The 17,115-nt window shown below is 41.5% G+C and overlaps 1 protein-coding gene across 2 annotated transcripts in view; it reads left to right on the top strand.

Annotated features, from left to right (window-relative positions):
• EPB41L4A (erythrocyte membrane protein band 4.1 like 4A) overlaps nt 1-17,115 on the top strand; it is a 138,544-nt gene that overhangs the window by 113,737 nt on the left and 7,692 nt on the right. For both annotated transcript variants that reach the window (XM_054054143.1, XM_054054145.1), the window contains 6 exons: nt 1,279-1,356; nt 6,718-6,837; nt 13,411-13,458; nt 14,086-14,154; nt 15,028-15,138; nt 16,013-16,094. In XM_054054143.1, coding sequence (XP_053910118.1) covers nt 1,279-1,356; nt 6,718-6,837; nt 13,411-13,458; nt 14,086-14,154; nt 15,028-15,138; nt 16,013-16,094 — 508 coding nt within the window. The remainder of the gene's footprint in view (nt 1-1,278; nt 1,357-6,717; nt 6,838-13,410; nt 13,459-14,085; nt 14,155-15,027; nt 15,139-16,012; nt 16,095-17,115) is intronic.

The following is a 17,115-nucleotide window of genomic DNA, read 5'->3' as shown; positions in this document are numbered from 1 at the left end:
GTTCATGAGACCATCAGTGTGTCAGAAAGACATCTATAATAGTGTCTGAGTTTCTGGGGCATTGGGTAGAGTGGCGTGTCGTTAGCCAGATGTGACACGCAGAGGAGGTCCATGGGGCAGCTCTTCTCTTCCTTAGAAAGTCATGTCTTCTCTCTGCCTGCTTGAGCTCTTCTCCCTGAACTGTTAAAAGATGCTCTAAGCAGGTGCTTGACAATAGCCTCCACCCTTGTCATGAAATGCTTCCTCTTACCTGTTACCCACACCTAATGAGCCGCCTTCACTCCTCAGCGTGTTTGAGGTATAGTTTAACAAATCTGTGGCTCATCAAAAAGCAAATGAAAATCCAGGAGGCACAAGAAAGTATGTATTTCTGCCAGCAGCATCGGGAGTCAAACCGATGTGTCTTCTATTTCATGCCCAGAGACCTCAGAAGAAAATTTCTGTTTTCCATTTCATCAAGACCATTGCTGATTCCAGCTCCAGATATTCCGAGTCCTTCAGGTCCCCCCTCATGTTAATACTGGTAAACTTTCCCCATTACTCAGTTAGGCTGTCAACAACAGAGAGACGTCCTTCCTTTGGGGCAGAGGTGTCTGCCTCGCTGAAGAAAGGTGCAAACCAAGTTTTGATTCGAGATCCATTTTTCAGGACTAGCGGAGCGGTACAGTATTGAAGTCCTGATTTCTAGGACCAGAGGCCTGATAGCTGGTCTGTCTGCTCCAAAATGTTGATCAGTGTCAATCAAGTATTTAAGGATCTCAGATAATAGTGGCCAAGCACTTCCTTCTACTGAAAGAAGTTTGCCTGTGGGTAGTCCTATGCCCATTTTTTTCTTGTAGTTCAGCATCAGCCTGTTCCACCGGTCTTCAGGAATAAATAATCAGAGCCATCAATATCACTTTACCGTTTGAAGCTTTAGAAGCAGAGCTGATACTAAAGTAGCTCCTCACATGATGGAGTTAACTGTGCATCGGGACACCCAAAGCTGTGCTGATACACACACCTGTTCCTCTGTGCCCTTTGGCCTTTCTATATTTATAAATAAATAAATTTATTTTGGCATTCTGGGTGCACTGCCTTTGCAGCAATTATTCCAAATCAATTAATGAGAAAAATGTAATGCAACTTTCAAGTGCAGACAAGCCCTCTACAGTGTTTTAATTCTCATTTTCCCAGTAATGTCTTTGCAGTGTTTTTCATTCCTTGTTTAGAATTTCGGTACTCCTTACAAGATGTTCGAAGATAAATTAATCTTTCCACTTTTTTCCTCCTCTCCAGGTCACGGTCTCGCTGTAACACGAGCAGTGGTAGTGAATCCGAAAACTCCAACCGAGAGCATCGGAAGAAGAGAAACAGGTGAACTGTATATATTTTAGATGTAGAGACATCAAACATAAACAAGTAGAGAAACATAACATAACATAAACAAGTAGAGAAACATAAACAAGTAGAGAAAAGTACTTTTCTGAGATAGACCTAATAAGAAGGAACTAATGTGGATTTTGTCTTTACAGTCCTCCTGACACAGCTTAAGGTCCTTTTTTTAATAAGAGAGATAACTGCCAAAAAAAATATACATTATAGTTGTATGCCACGGATACAATAGTAATATTTTAAGCATGATTTGCAACCGTTAGGGAGATGCTAAAAGATCATTGTGACATTCAAACGGGCTGGCATAAAGCACAGTTGAGCCATGAGATTTCTTTGGAGTTTACTTAAATTAGAGCACAGTCTTGTGAGACACTTGGCTAACCGTACCCTAATGTGCATGGAAGATTTGTTTTCCAGGTGAGATCTGAAGTTTGAATGAATTGCTAAGAATAGTTTCAGTGATCAGTAGGTAAATGGTATTTTGTATCCCTTTCTCCTCAAACGCTCTTGCTAGGCTTTTTTCTCCTATGAAACTTCTTGTTCAGGGAGTTCCACAAGCAAGTGGAGGAAATTAGAGACTGACCACAAGAATGTTTTTAAGAGTTTCTTGCAATATAAAGATTGGCTTGGAAGAAGGATTAAATACTGCTTATAATTTTCTGAAGAATAAAAGGACGTTGACCTACCCTTCCCCACCCCATGGAAAACTAAAAAAAATTAAAAAGAAAACCAAAGCAATTTATGTGAATTGTTATTATGTTTTTTACGTTTTCAGAAATGTAAGATAAATAAAAAATATTAATGTTGCAGCATCTCTTACTCTTAGATGGTCTCTTCACGTTAGACCAGATAAAAAGTCTTTGTCAGTATTAAAGTAAACAAGCGGTAAATGAGCTGGAGGTCCAAGATTTGTTCCTTGCCATCAGGTGCAGGAAATCCACCAGTCAGAGCTAATTTATGCATTTTCTTAGCAGCAGGAATATATTAAGCTGAAAGGGCACAGGCACTGAATAGCTTTCCCATTAGGGGTGAGACAGGGTTAAATGGGACAGTATAATGAGGGTCACAACTGCTGTTACTCAAGTTTTACCTGTGGCACAGATTAATATTAATTTATTTCCCAGTACAATAATCAGATCGCTGGCACAAGCAGACACAAAGTCGCATCATTTTACTGGAATAAAATGACTGAATACTCAACTTACCCAAAAGAATCTGCTTCTGATCATAGAAGAGTAAAATATGTTATTCACATGAGAGGAAGAGATCATTGTGAATGATTTACCAGATGAAAACAAATTGTCAGAGAAAAACAGAAATGTAGGTGAGATGTTCTGAAGGTTAAACACTGGAAAAAGGTTAGGAAGAAACTCTTTACTTGATCTCACTCAGTCTTTGAGTTTTCACTCCATCATGTGAATGGTTCATTGTAAGCAGATGTTCCTAGAAATTGAGGAAGAACCTGTGAAGAGGATATTTCAGTCACAGAAGAAATGCATTTTTTTAATGCAAAATTTATTGTGAATTTATTGTTAAAATTACAAGCTAATAATAATTGACTTTACTAAAAGAGCATATAAGCAAGAAAGCATAAGAAATAGAGATTGGCTAAGCCTGTGACCAAATGAGTAGGAATGGGGAGGGGGGAGAAGTAAGGCATGGATAAAAAAATATATAATTAAGAAGCTAAACAAGACATCTTTCAGCGATATATGTAGCAAGGCATTGCAGAGGACAGAGAAGAATGAAAAACAGAAAAAAAGCAGGAACCTAAAAGGTTTTTTTTCACATCAGTTCTTTCAAATAAAAAAAGTGAACATATGTGGACGATGGAATTTATTTAGGATGCGAAAATGGTGAAGTAGAAGGGATTAAAGCGTGGGCGTGTGATGAAAACTGAAGCTTATGTAGTGGACTGATGCAGGAACAGAATCAATACCAGCAATCTGTCAAAGGTACAAAATTATACACAGTTCCTGACTCAGACTTCTCCTTTATCTTGACTACACTTAGGATGTTATGCTCTTTTAGCAAACAGGTTCAAAACTTTCCAATGGCCTTTTACAAGAAGCAAAGTCTGTAGTATTCCAAGTTTCAGACACTAAAATTTAGGTTTTTTTCTTCAGGTAATGCAAGGGAAGTATGTTGCGTTATAATGTAATGGAGAAATCTTCAGGGAAATAAAATCTCATTTTACAGTGGTCTCATAATTGCTTTATTCTGTATGTTCCTATGAAAAAACAGTGTTGCACTGTACTGTTGATCTTCATCATCAATATTCTGCATCTGCAGGGGGAAATGTCTACAGGTAGCCCTGTATGACATCTGTGTGCTGACGTCAGTCTTGGAAATGACTGAACCCACGTGTTCAAAGTGCAGTAAACTGCTACAAGTGTCAAAATATAAACATCATCTGAGGTAGTGACCACACCATAGGAAAACAGGGACTCCTGTAGGTATGCCGTTTGGCAAGAGTCAGTGAAGCACATTTTGAGAAGGACCCTAAGGACATCTGCATGATAGGATCAGTGGGGTCTAACCAGAGGCATAACTGCTGATGCATTTCTCTCAGCATCGACGAACTAGAATTTCTTTGCTGTGACCACCCCATTGTAATGCTGCTGAGGAATAGTAGTGCTTAGTTTGGAGTTTTTCATTCTTGTTTGTTGGTATATATTTGTTTAAAAGATAGTCTGCAGTGCTGGTTGACAGCCGACTGAACATGAGCCAGCAGTGTGCCCAGGGGGCCAAGAAGGCCAACGGCATCTTGGCTTGGATCAGAAATGGGGTCACCAGCAGGTCCAGGGAGGGGATTCTCCCTCTGTACTCGGCACTGGTGAGACCGCACCTTGAGTACTGTGTTCAGTTCTGGACCCCTCACCACAAGAAGGATGTTGAGGCTCTGGAGCGTGTCCAGAGAAGAGCAACGAAGCTGGTGAGGGGCTGGAGAACAAGTCTGACGAGGAGCGGCTGAGAGAGCTGGGGTTGTTTAGCCTGGAGAAGAGGAGGCTGAGGGGAGACCTTATTGCTCTCTACAACTGCCTGAAAGGAGGTTGTGGAGAGGAGGGAGCTGGGCTCTTCTCCCAAGTGGCAGGGGACAGGACAAGAGGGAATGGCCTCAAGCTCCGTCAGGGGAGGTTCAGGTTGGATATCAGAAAAAAATTCTTCACAGAAAGAGTCATTGGGCACCGGAACAGCTGCCCAGGGAGGGGGTCGAGTCGCCTTCCCTGGAGGTGTTTAAGGAACGAGTGGATGAAGTGCTGAGGGACATGGTTTAGGGAGTGTTAGGAATGGTTGGACTCGATGATCCAATGGGTCCTTTCCAACCTTGTGATTCTGTGATTCTGTGATGCTCAACGGTGTTTGCATTTTTGTTGGAAACCATATATTACTGACACCTATTGTGTTTTTTGAAGTCTTGAGATTTTCTTCTTCTTTTATTTTGTCCTTCTTTACCTGTAAAACAGGGAGACTTTTAGTTGTGTAGAACTCTTTTCTACTTTCACTGCAGGTTTATTCCCTGCTAGTCCCAAAGGTTTCCATTACTTGAATGGACCAGAGCAGAAATGATGTGTTTACTCCCATAATGAGAATTTGTTCGCGGTCATTGTGATTGTGTGGTTTCAAACCTGAGGTGCAGGATCTCGCGTGCTCTGTGCTGGAGTAGGGACCCAACGTCCTGCTTTGTTGTTTACGTTCCCTGAGGAGCACGAGTAGTTCTCAGTTATTTTATGGCAAGCATCTGAATGCCTCCTGCAGAGCACAGCTGTCTACTCGATCTGCTGGGGGTTGTTTGGGAGAGGTGGAGGAGACCCACCACCAGCAGCAGTGCTGGTCTGGCGGCTGTTTGTGCAAGAGACTGCTGCATGTGTGAGGCAATTAACGGTGTTTACACCATGTGGGATGATTGCTGTCTCCACAAATTGGATTATTTGGGATGGAAATCACAATTCATTACTTATTGCTGTGTGAGGTCTTCTATTAAATCCCCAGATAGAAGTTTATGTTAAGCCCTGTCACCAGATTACAGGTTTAAAGACTCGCATAGAAATCAAAACCTGATGTTGCCGACTTCTCCAGGTGCTCTGTGCCATTTGGTAGAGTAGTGGCCAATTACAGTAGCTGGGAATCCAGCTCAAAATTCATTATGCATGTGAGAGAAGATCTGATTAAAGGAAAAAGAGCAGCCTGCGTAGCCAGTTTAGCCTGATAACAGTTGACAATTCAAGAAGAAAGGTACGTATGTAGTGAAGAGCAACAACAGCAGTATGCTTTGCATTTCCTAGGCAGTCAGGTCGCCAGGGTAATCCTTTTATCTCTGTTGGTTTGTTTGTTTATTTTACCTGTCAGTCGTTTTGTTAAGCTCTTCTTGTTTCCTGAGTATGCCAGTCATACCGTCCTGTCAAGAGAACCCACCCTTGAAGTGTTATTTCCCAGAGCTGCTTCTAAATCTCTTCTGAATTTTAAATTCAATGCTGAGACCGAGCAAGACCTTCAGTTCTACCTTAGCCTTTCATCACACTACTCATATCTGCAGCCCCAAAACTGTGAAACGACTGTAGAACTTCGAACGACCAAACATGGGCACATCAGTTGGCCTGGCTGGTTCTGTCATTGTAGAGTTTCTTCAGCCGACTAACAAACGCGTTGAATTTATGATATTCAAACATTTGGTTTAATATGTATCGCCTTCCAGTAATGGGTTCATGAATTATAAAAACAAACAAACAAACAAAAAGCCCATGAAATAAAAGGCGTTTGTCTTTTAGAAGCACACAAGCAGACGCAGAGGCCAAAATCGACGGGGGATGGTGCAGAAGGGGTGCAGTGGTGGGATTATATGCGTTTGGAGCAGCGAGAGAGATCTGCACGCATCCTGGGCTTTGTTGCAGGTCAGGGTAAAGGGACTGCTTCCTATCAGTGGGAGCTCACTGAGGGCATCCTTGGGGGATTTTCTCTGGGTACTAGGAAGCTGGATGCTGCAACAAGGTGTTTGGAGAAGTTGTACTAGCTGAGCCTTGCGTTGTGAAGTGGAGGTGGCACTTGCTGTAGGTGAGGTGGACTGGCATATGTAAACAGGAAAAAAACTCTGGGTGTTTGGCTTAGAGAGGGAAGACGAATTTGAGTTGCAGGCCTGTTCTTAAAGGCCTGGGTCATTCCATATTTGGCTTGTGCTGCTTGTAAATAAGAAATCGGTGAGTTTTCTTTGATACAAGTTCTTACATTTTAATGTAGTTTGGGAGCATTGCTTAAAATTGAGCAAGATAAAAATTTAAAGTGTTGCATTGCTTCTCAGAGCATCCTGCATCGAAGATCAAAACTAAACTGATACTTCTTTTGCAGATTACGGCAAGAAAATGACATGGTTGACTCTGCTCCTCAGTGGGAAGCTGTGCTACGGCGACAAAAGGAGAAAAACCAGGCAGATCCAAACTACCGGCGATCCAGGCACAGATCTCGATCGTATGTAACCCTTGCCCTCTTCGGCATGAGTGTTGAGGCTGCTGTAGCATGTTAAGAAGCAGGAGGAGTATCTCCAGTGTGGTGGTGGCCCTCAGCTGCTGATGAACAGAAACTTTCAAGTGGAATGTGCTCACATGAGCAGATTTGTCTTGAATAACGCAGGAAGGGCTTTGTAACAGAGCTGGTCAGGAACTCTTCCCATCACCTTGGATGAAGTCCTGAGTGGTTTTGTGGGGTATCGAACATTAGTTCTGTAATGAGAAAAGTGATTGACCCCTCTTTTGGCCAGGAAATCTGTGGAGACATTCAGATTCTGTGTGATAGGTGCAGGCATTTTTGTGAAATGTACGCACACTTATTCAATCATATAATGCCTGCGGTGTTGTTCCGGGTGAGACCAACTGCTGGTGTCTCCATGTCATGTACCATTGTCAAGCAGCAGTCCGTGATTTATTGCATCCTGATGTCAGGGTTTCCACGATGGAGCTGAGCTGCCAAGCAGTGCTGTGCCGGCTGACAGATGGTTTTGATGTGGTGAAGTTGTCAGCATCTAAAATTAATTTTCTCAAAATAATGACGATACTGGTTGCTTTTAACTTGTAGTTTTCTTCTAAAGGCGTGGTTTTGGGGTATAGACACACTGTTTGTACTGTGTTTGTGTCCAGCCTAATCAGCTGTCAAAGCAACCATCCAAAACAGTGCCGGCATCGGTGTTCCGGGCAGGCAGCGCAGTGCTAGGGCTGTTGAAGAATGCCAGGAGAGATATGGGACACTGGGGAAGAAAGGAATAGAGAGCAGTCTTTGCAGCCGTATCCCCACTCTTGTTGCCTGGCTGACACGGATGAGTTGCCAGCCCTGATGGTGACGGTCTCGAGGTGTGGCCTCTGTGAGACACTCAACATAGGTACTTCCCATTAATGTGTTTTCTTAAATATGCCTTTCGTGTTAAGACTTACCAAGAGAAACTGTGAAGTCCCTTAAATGATTATTTCATTCATATGGATCGAAATTGTTATCCCCACTGAATTTTCCAGTATTAAAATCCACTTAAGCTCAGTTTTCAGTTGACTGTGTTGCTAGAACTCATTTCTGTCTCCAGTTTCATAGTCTACAGTTTTCATTCTTTTATGAGAAATAGGAATTGGCATTAAAATTCCAAATGTTGGAATTTCTACTTTAACTGGCTTTGTACAGACTTGTTCACTTTCAGCTGCACAAAAGTCAAATGTTATTAGGTGTAACTATACAATGATCTATTACTAAGAATAAGGAATATTAAAGCTCACTTGTATGGAATCTACAAAAAATAGCTGGGTAAGTTTGACTTACATTATTTTACTGTATTCAGAGGGTGCTATAAGTAGGAAAAGTACTCGGTTAATAAAGGCTAGATTAAATATATAGCAAACTTTTCCTTTTTTTCCATTAAGCCAAGTAAATGTCACTGCTTGGACAGCACGGGGTCCCTCTTGTGGCTAACAACTTATGAAATGGTTTTTATTTTCCGTCACAGAGATATCTTGAGTTACATTTTATTTAAACTACTATTAGCAAAGAAAGGAATGTGTAGCATCTTACTTTAAAAAGGAACTGTCCTAAAGGATGCAAAGAAATGAGGAAATCTTGAAGATTTTGGATGGCTTCTCATTTCTTTTCCCTGTTGTGTTAGTGATGAATATATTCCTCCTTTTTTGTCTCATTCTTCAGTAAAAAAACACCTAAACAACAAACCGATGAAATAAGCCCAAACCTCCCAAGTATGACAAAAATCTTAATATAAGGAAGTAGGAACTGAAAAACAGTAACATAGGAAATCCTTTCAAAGTGCTTTAAAAAACAGTTTGTAATATACATTTAACTACTAACCTGCAGGAGGCTGTAAGAGCGTCTGTTTAATTTATTTTGGTTCAGCTGTGTACATGACTGGATGGAGGTCAGAGGGAAGGGAAACATAATTCCATTGGGTGTTTCTGTTTTTAAATCCAGTCCTGTGGTCCTTTCAGTTTGCACATTTAACAACGGATACAAAACATTCCTTTCAGTAGTACAGGTAAGTATTTCACATGAAGTTCCTTATCGCAGTCAGCTTAAATAGAGGTTCACTTTGGAAGTTTGAAGTAATGGATGAAATATTTGTTACCGTGCCTGGCGCAGTGCGTTTCATTTGTTTGGAAATGAGTAACAATAATCATCGGTGTTGGTGAGGTAGTGTCTCCTTGGTCTCAGGAATAAAAGTATTTGACAAGAATTTGACCTTTCTTTCTCCTAAAGGAATCAGCAAATAGAGAGAGCTCCCAGTTCTAGTTCTGCAGGGTTTGTTTTCAAGAGTTCACGTAAAACATCTGTGTAGCCAAAGGGCTTTTTTTAATTAAGAAGAATGGCCATTAAAATTCCAAGGCTATTTAAATTTACCATTTGTGACTCAAACTGAAATATTAATGAGGGTGCAGATGCAGACACAAAAAAGTAATGTAGACCTTATTAGTGTGTAGAGTTGTTTGAGTGTGTGAAAACAAAACAAAAATAAACAAAAATCCCCCTGAAGACTCATCACTTACTGGCAATTCCAGTTAGGTTTCTTGTGCATTAGAGAATCTGATTAGCAGATAAATTGTCCAGAAGCTATTGATTCTGCAATAGGGCAATCTGTGTATACAGCGAGATCTAAACAAATTTTTGGTAAAAGATAAAAACGAAGTGAAAAAGGGATGATGATCCGTCTTTAAAGACTTAATAGTAAGGACTGCTTTGTTGTGGGCTGTTAAGAATGATACAATCATGAATTTCCTCTGTAGTATACGCAATACCTACATTTCCCTTTCTTTTTGTAAGCTTTTCTTCTTTTTGGAAGCACGAATAGACCTTTGGAAAGAAAATGCTTTTATTATGATATTTTAATTTTATCATATTTCTGAATATTCTTCATGGGAGTTAACTTAAATAAATGCTATGAGGTTATCCCAGTATGGTAACACTTCCTAAACAGAAGGAAAAATAAATAATGCCAAGGTAGGAAACCATAAAAGCAGTTTGCTTTGAGGCATCATTGTATTTTAGCCCCTTTCCTTATATTTTTCATGGGATGCCATATTGCCAAACCAGTATTTTACAGCAGCTTCTTTATTAGTGTACTTGCCGGGGAAGCAGGGAAGCAATCAGAGAATAAATGCTCGGAGTTAGCCACAGAAAGCAGGGAGCATAGTTCCTATAAAACGGAGAAACAAGGATGGCTTCTTATTTAACCTCTCGCTTTCCATACTGCCCCACAAATTAATATTTCTCGCCGTAGGTGAGGGTTCACATGATGTTCGGTGACACCTGAGGCTTAAGGTCACATCCTGAACTCTTGTATTTCCATGAATAAGTAAAAGCCATGAGCTGATGGGATGGGTCAGTGGTGTGCACAATACCCTCCTTTGTGGGGATCCAGGGTTTGGGAGCGAGCGACCTTGAGGCTTTGCTTCCTCAGGCAAAGTAGGGTTTGTAAGCATTACAAAGCCTCCCCCCAGAGAAGCAGGCTTTTTTTTTTTTTTCAGGGAGCTTTCTAATTCCCCAGTGCCTGGATATTCAGTCTTGGAAGGGGATGCCTATCTTCCCAGCCCCAGGGCGAATGCAGGGTTTGCAGCTGCTATTTTGTGAGGAGAGGGTCGCATGGAAAGAGAAATCCATTCAAAACTGAGGGGTGAAAAAGGCTGTTAAATGTCACTGCATACCAAGGTACTGCATTGGGGAGTTAAAACCAGCATGGACAGAGAAGTAAAGGCAAGAAGGGAGAAAGAGAGACAGGAATAAGTGAAAATCAGATAAAATTAAAAGCATTGTAATAAACACAAACACGTAACACAAAAAGGGCTGAACACTGAGAAAAAATCAGACTGCAAGCTACTCGTGACCATAAATGTTATTCTCATGAGGATCTGAGCAGTCAGAAGGGAGAGCAGAGCAGTCTGTCAAGGACAGGGATCTTCTGAGGCGCCTGTGTGGTAAAGCCATGACCACCTTGGAGCCTGAGAAGGTTATGGATTAGTTCATATTAGTCCCAGTAGGGAATCACAAATGTACGGTTATTTCTCGCCCTTCTGTCTCTCTCTGGTATTTATAAAGCAGTAAACTCGTATCTACCAGTATTTCTGCACCTGTAAAATACAAAAAAATAAACGAAACCCAAAACCATTGCCGTCCCTCCCTAATCTACCTTTACACCGACTGTAAAACATGTACTGCACTATAGATGTCTCTGAACGTTATTCCTAGTCTGAAGCCTGGAAATAAGCCAAACCAGTAACAGTGAAATATGAAAACAATGAGCTGTTACTGCTAGAGAGCAGCTTGGAGTTATTTCTGATACAGCTCTGTCACTGTGCAAGGAGAGCTGATTTAACAGATGCTGAAGTAGAGTGGTCGAGCGTTGGAACAGGCTGCCCTGGGAGCTGGTAGAGTCAGCGTTCCTGGAGGTATTAAAAAAACCCTGTAGCCCTGACACTTTGGGACACGGTTTAGTGGACATGGTGGTGTTGGGCTGACAGTTGGGCTAGATCATCTTAGAGACCAATGGGATGAGGTTTAACAAGGCCAAATGCCGGGTCCTGCACTTGGGGCACAACAACCCTGTGCAGTGCTACAGACCAGGGGAAGAGTGGCTGGAGAGCTGCACGGAAGAGAAGGACCTGGGGGTAATGGTTGACAGCCGACTGAACATGAGCCAGCAGTGTGCCCAGGGGGCCAAGAAGGCCAACGGCATCTTGGCTTGTATCAGAAATGGGGTCACCAGCAGGGCCAGGGAGGGGATTCTCCCTCTGTACTCAGCACTGGTGAGACCGCATCTCGAGTACTGTGTTCAGTTCTGGACCCCTCACCACAAGAAGGATGTTGAGGCTCTGGAGTGTGTCCAGAGAAGAGCAACAAAGCTGGTGAGGGGCTGGAGAACAAGTCTGACGAGGAGCGGCTGAGAGAGCTGGGGTTGTTCAGCCTGGAGAAGAGGAGGCTGAGGGGAGACCTTATTACTCTCTACAACTACCTGAAAGGAGGTTGTGGAGAGGAGGGAGCTGGGCTCTTCTCCCAAGTGACAGAGGACAGGACAAGAGGGAATGGCCTCAAGCTCCGTCAGGGGAGGTTCAGGTTGGATATCAGAAAAAAATTCTTCACAGAAAGAGTCATTGGGCACTGGAACAGCTGCCCAGGGAGGGGGTGGAGTCGCCTTCCCTGGAGGTGTTTAAGGAACGGGTGGATGAAGTGCTTAGGGACATGGTTTAGGGAGTGTTAGGAATGGTTGGACTCGATGATCCAATGGGTCCTTTCCAACCTGGTGATTCTGTGATTCTGTGTGAGATCTTTTCAAATCTTATTGATTCTATGATTTTGTGATTCTATATAATGCATAACTCTACTGTCCTCCTTGATCTTCATTTAAATTTGGATTATGTCACTTCAAAAGCATATTTAAATATGAGAAGTCCTTTTGTTTAAGTCAAAAAATGGAGACAGTGTGATCTGATGATGTAAGAATCTCTGAGAAACTTTGACTTCAGTGAGAGCATTTTTACATGCTGAATCTGTCTAAAAGTTGCATCCCTTACATCTTAGATGGTGTGGAACAGTCTAACTGTGACACCGAGTTTATATAATCCCAATAAAAAGAATTATCTGATCTCTCCATGCAAATGCACTCCCTGCCATTGTGTAAAATGCTTATTTAATTGATTATGTTGCATGGGTTTTGGTGAATTCTAGGTGCAACTTCAGCAACAGCAGTGGTTTTGCACTAACCCTGCAATAAAGTACGGTAAGGAGCATAAAAATAGATGTGATCCAGTTTAGGGATGATATCATCTGTAATTCAGTGGAAAATGTGAGGCGTGCTATTCAGGCTTGCTTTACTAGATCTTTGTGTCTGCAACAAGGAATTTTGGCCAAGTACTTTCTCTGTGAGCTAATCACTTGCTAAAACATTTGTCTATGTGAGTATGCTTTATTGCTCGTTTGGTTTGTTCACTTCTGGGTTTTTTTTTGTCCTGAGCATCAGAAAGGTGAATGAAGTGAGCAGAAGCCCTGAGAGACTTTCAGAAAGCAAGAGGCTGCTGTGATGACAGCTGAGCAATGACTCCTCTTTGCTCGCGCTCGCTGGGAATTGCCAGGGATTACTGGGGTGTCTTCTCCCTCATCCTACCCATAAAGCTCTCTGTGGGCCACATGACATTTCTGAGGGCCTTTTTCAAAAGTGTTACTCCAAAACACGTTATCCTCAGCTGGTTAAGAGGTGGCAGTAGGTGGGCACTGCATTGGTTTGGGAAGTTTTGCTGTTGTCGGTATTTTATGCATACTCTCGCTGAAGGCCAGTGGAAGAGGGGCTGTGGTTGAGAGCCAGTCACCCAAGAAATCACTTTTCAGTTGAAATAAAGCGATGAAGTTTAATGCGTTTTCTGAGATAACAGACCTTAAAATTGAAGTCACTGGTGGATTACATTTACCGTGATCTCTGTCCAGGGTCTGTGCTGTTAAAAGTTATTTGAACAGCAACACATCAAATGTTGGTTTTCACAGTTCTGCCTTTGTTGTCTTTGTTGGAATTTATAGGAGGAGCCCAGATGTACAAGCTAAAGAAGAACTGTGGAAACATATTCAGTAAGTACGGTGCTTTTAGGGTCCAAGTGACTGCTTTTTTTACTCTAATGTATATATTCACATTCCCTGCACTGTGATTATAAGGCATTATGCTCTGATTTAGTTATGTGCCACAGTAAATTATGTGGGTATTAATGACCTGCCACGTGTAGAAGATAATGCAGATCAGTGGATGCACTGAATACAGATGACCATTGCATGTAGATGAATTTTTGAGGAAGAATTACAGTGGTTTACTTCACTGAGGCTTCCAAAATGTCCTTGTTTGTAATGCTGACTCTTCTAGGATGAGGCCCCATGTGCTAAAGAATTACCAGTTAGGAAGATAGCTATTCCAAAGCAGATTTGCTGCTCAGTATACCCAGTGCTCACACATACTGTGAAGCAACAAGATCAGATTTGCAGGGAGGTTAAAGGAAGGTGGAACAGGATGCGACACGCAGTTGAAGCAATCAAGGTGAAGTCAGATACGTTTCTTAATAGGTTTCCTATTTTGATGTCAAGATAGCTTCAGGGCTGACAACAGCTCGTTTCAGTAAATCTTTTCAGCCTAATATAATAAAAATAAGAACCGGTTTGCAGTTGGTAGCTGCTGTTACATATTTTACTTTGTCTAATCCTTTCTAGGAAGGAGCTTGTTGATCCATCTGGCCTGTCTGAGGAGCAATTGAAAGAAATTCCATACACTAAAGTGGAGTGAGTTTGTGTCAGATTTTTTCTTTGTGAATATAGAAGTCTACATTTCTTATTTTACAGTGAACTCTGTCATACTGAAATAGAACTAGGTTTACACATAATCTCCAGACTTTTATCTTCTCCCAGTGCTCGTCTGGGATGGGCTGGATCAGGGTACTTAATTTTAAAACGTGATATTTTCTCTTTGCAAAATACCAAAAAATCATCTTCGTGTCTCCCTCTCTCTCCCGCACACTCTCGAACCTGCCAGATGTCTGTACGTTCCATGTGTGTCCATATGTCATCCATCAATCTCTTGTATGTTATATTCTACAGAATCAGAGAAAATTGAATGCAAAAAGCAAACCATTTATTTCCTAAACTTCTGCTTCCTTTTAAGTTTTTATTCCAATCATCTAAGGCACTGTTTGACCTGTTCAGCTCCCTTCCTTGCTTGTCATGGGCAGCTGCCAGGGCATAGCTATTTCATTAAGAATGGACATCTATTTCACTGTGATAATTGCCCATTTGGAACGCCATCTGTCAGTGGAAGCAGCTGCATGTGACAGAAATGGGATCCTGGTTTGCATTATAATGTGCCTCCACAACGCCACTAAACAGAAAAGGCTGATGTTAAAGTTGTATATACTAATGTATTCTTTATTGAATAGATTCATTCTCAAATATGGGCATGCTGGTTTGTGACCTTTGTACTTTTAAAGCATTGAATTCCACATACAGACTTGTAAGAAAGGCGTCAGCCTTTTCAATTCAGCCACTGTAAGAAGCTGTCTGTTATACTTTAATAAGAAATGGGAGAATCTCTCAGTCTGCAGTTGAATTTATGTCTTTGTGCCAAAGATCTGCTGTACTAACAAATCATGTCTCTCTTAGGACTCAAGGCGACCCGATCCGCATTAGGCATTCACATTCCCCTCGAAGCTACCGTCAGTATCGGCGGTCCCAGTGTTCTGATGGTGAAAGATCTGTCCTGTCTGAAGTGAAGTACGTTAATGTAGTTATTAGCAATGGACTGGTTTAGTGTGGCCCAGAAGTTGTTCAAAGCTCATGGTTAGATTAGGATTGGTATAAATGTGGTTGTCTGCTAGCAGAGAATTTAGGCAACCATCTAAATTGATATGTTCAGAGCTGAATGACACAAACAAGTACAAAAACCTTTCTGGTGTATTTTTGGGCCATAGAGGCTTGCTTTCTCTGCTCGGAAGGGGAAAGACTAGAAAAGCCAAAATAAATCTGTAGTGCTCTTGAGTAGTAGGCCATGAAGTTGTCTAAGGGATGAGAACTCATGAGTTGCTTCCCAGATACCTTCATTTTCAATATAGTTAAGATATCTTTATTAACTCTGTAATTTGTTTCATGGGAGTTCTGGTACCACCCTCTTCAGCAATGAGTGGATCAGTCTTTCCTAGAAGACTGATTTGTAAAGTCTTTATTTACTAACGGAAAAGTGACAACCCTGTTCTCAGTTTTATTAAGGCCTTAAATGTCAAAAGCAGTCCCCTGATGACATCACCCACTTGAGAGGTTAGTTTTAGCTGGATGGCACCCTGGAGAAGGTGTAGCACACCCATGATTTCAGGTGAGATTGATCTCACGTGCAGCTGGGCTGCCTCAGTAGTCCAGGAGGAAATGGCCCTTGGAGAAGGGATGAGATGAACTATGCCCCGAAGGTGTCCACTGAGCGTCAGCATGATAGCTTTCAGACGTTTGAAGGCAGATGACAAGCCTTTTGGATTTTGCCTTTCAGATCTGTGTAGCTCTCTGGGTCAGTTTCATTATTCATTATTCATATTATTCCTGCGCAGTTATAGTTTTACTTAATTATAGCAATATCTATTCTGTAATATAATCATTCCAGTGCGAAAACTGATCTGGTACCCCCACTGCCTGTTACTCGATCTTCAGACGCTAGAGGTCCCAGCATCCAGTTGACTCAACAGGTTAGTAACTATGCGTCCTTTGCAATTTTCCTTTTTTTTTCCCCACTAGGAGGACTAGTGCTTAGTTTAGATTAGATCTTTGTTTTTCAATGGAAATGAAAGCTGGCTGAGTTTTTTTCAGCAGCAGCGTGACTTGAAATTTCACGTTTTGCCATCTGACTACTTAATTTATATTTCCAAATATATGTCGTTCTGTAGCATAGACCCTTGCAAACACCTCTTTCTGCTTCTGGAGGACTTTTTGCCAGTTTGATTTTGATGCTGTATTAAGATGATACCCTTTTCTCCACAGGATTCATAATGTCTTGGATGTAATGGGTTTAGGATGCAGTTGCAATCACAATGTACCATAACTTATTCGCCTCTTCTTAGAGCTTTTCTTGAGTATTGTTGCTTGGGCTTGAAGCATTGCTTTTCGTTTATTCCCCAAATGCTGAATAGTTTTTTTACATTATTTGAATCTCAGAAAGGGTAGAACTTGTCTTTTTAAAGGTAATCACTGGCTTTCACCGTAAGCTAAAGTACCGTATCTCCCAACTTTGATAGTTTTATTAAGCACAAAATGTGGCAAGCAAATTATATTAAAAAAGCACTTGTATGTCTGTTGTACGAGCCCACCAAAGGAAAACCAAAACACGAGAGGGAGAATTCCAGACACATTTCTACCTACCTTCCTACACCAGTCATCAAGTCCATTAATCTGGTGTATGGATATATCAAAACCACATGCCGATACTGCATCTAATGTGAAAACTGCACAGAATAAAACAAGCAAAATATATCACATTTTATCCTACAAGCAGTTAAAAACAATTTTAAAACAACAGACAGATATTTTTCACTTCAAGTCCAGCTAACAGACCACCTGTTCTTTGCTAGGAGTTAAGGTCAAGGATTTTTGCATTCCTTTGTACGATGGGAAGCGAAAAAGATGAGCTGCCCTTGATGTTTCTGTAAGGACTTGCTCCAGCTGTGAAGGGGAAGTCGATGTACTTAAGCACACTTACATGCTTTCTAGAAG

This window comes from Cuculus canorus, chromosome Z, assembly GCF_017976375.1.
Source record: "Cuculus canorus isolate bCucCan1 chromosome Z, bCucCan1.pri, whole genome shotgun sequence".
NCBI lineage: Eukaryota > Metazoa > Chordata > Aves > Cuculiformes > Cuculidae > Cuculus > Cuculus canorus.
The sequence above is the reverse complement of the archived record's forward strand: the minus strand, read 5'-3'. Positions and strand labels throughout refer to the sequence as shown.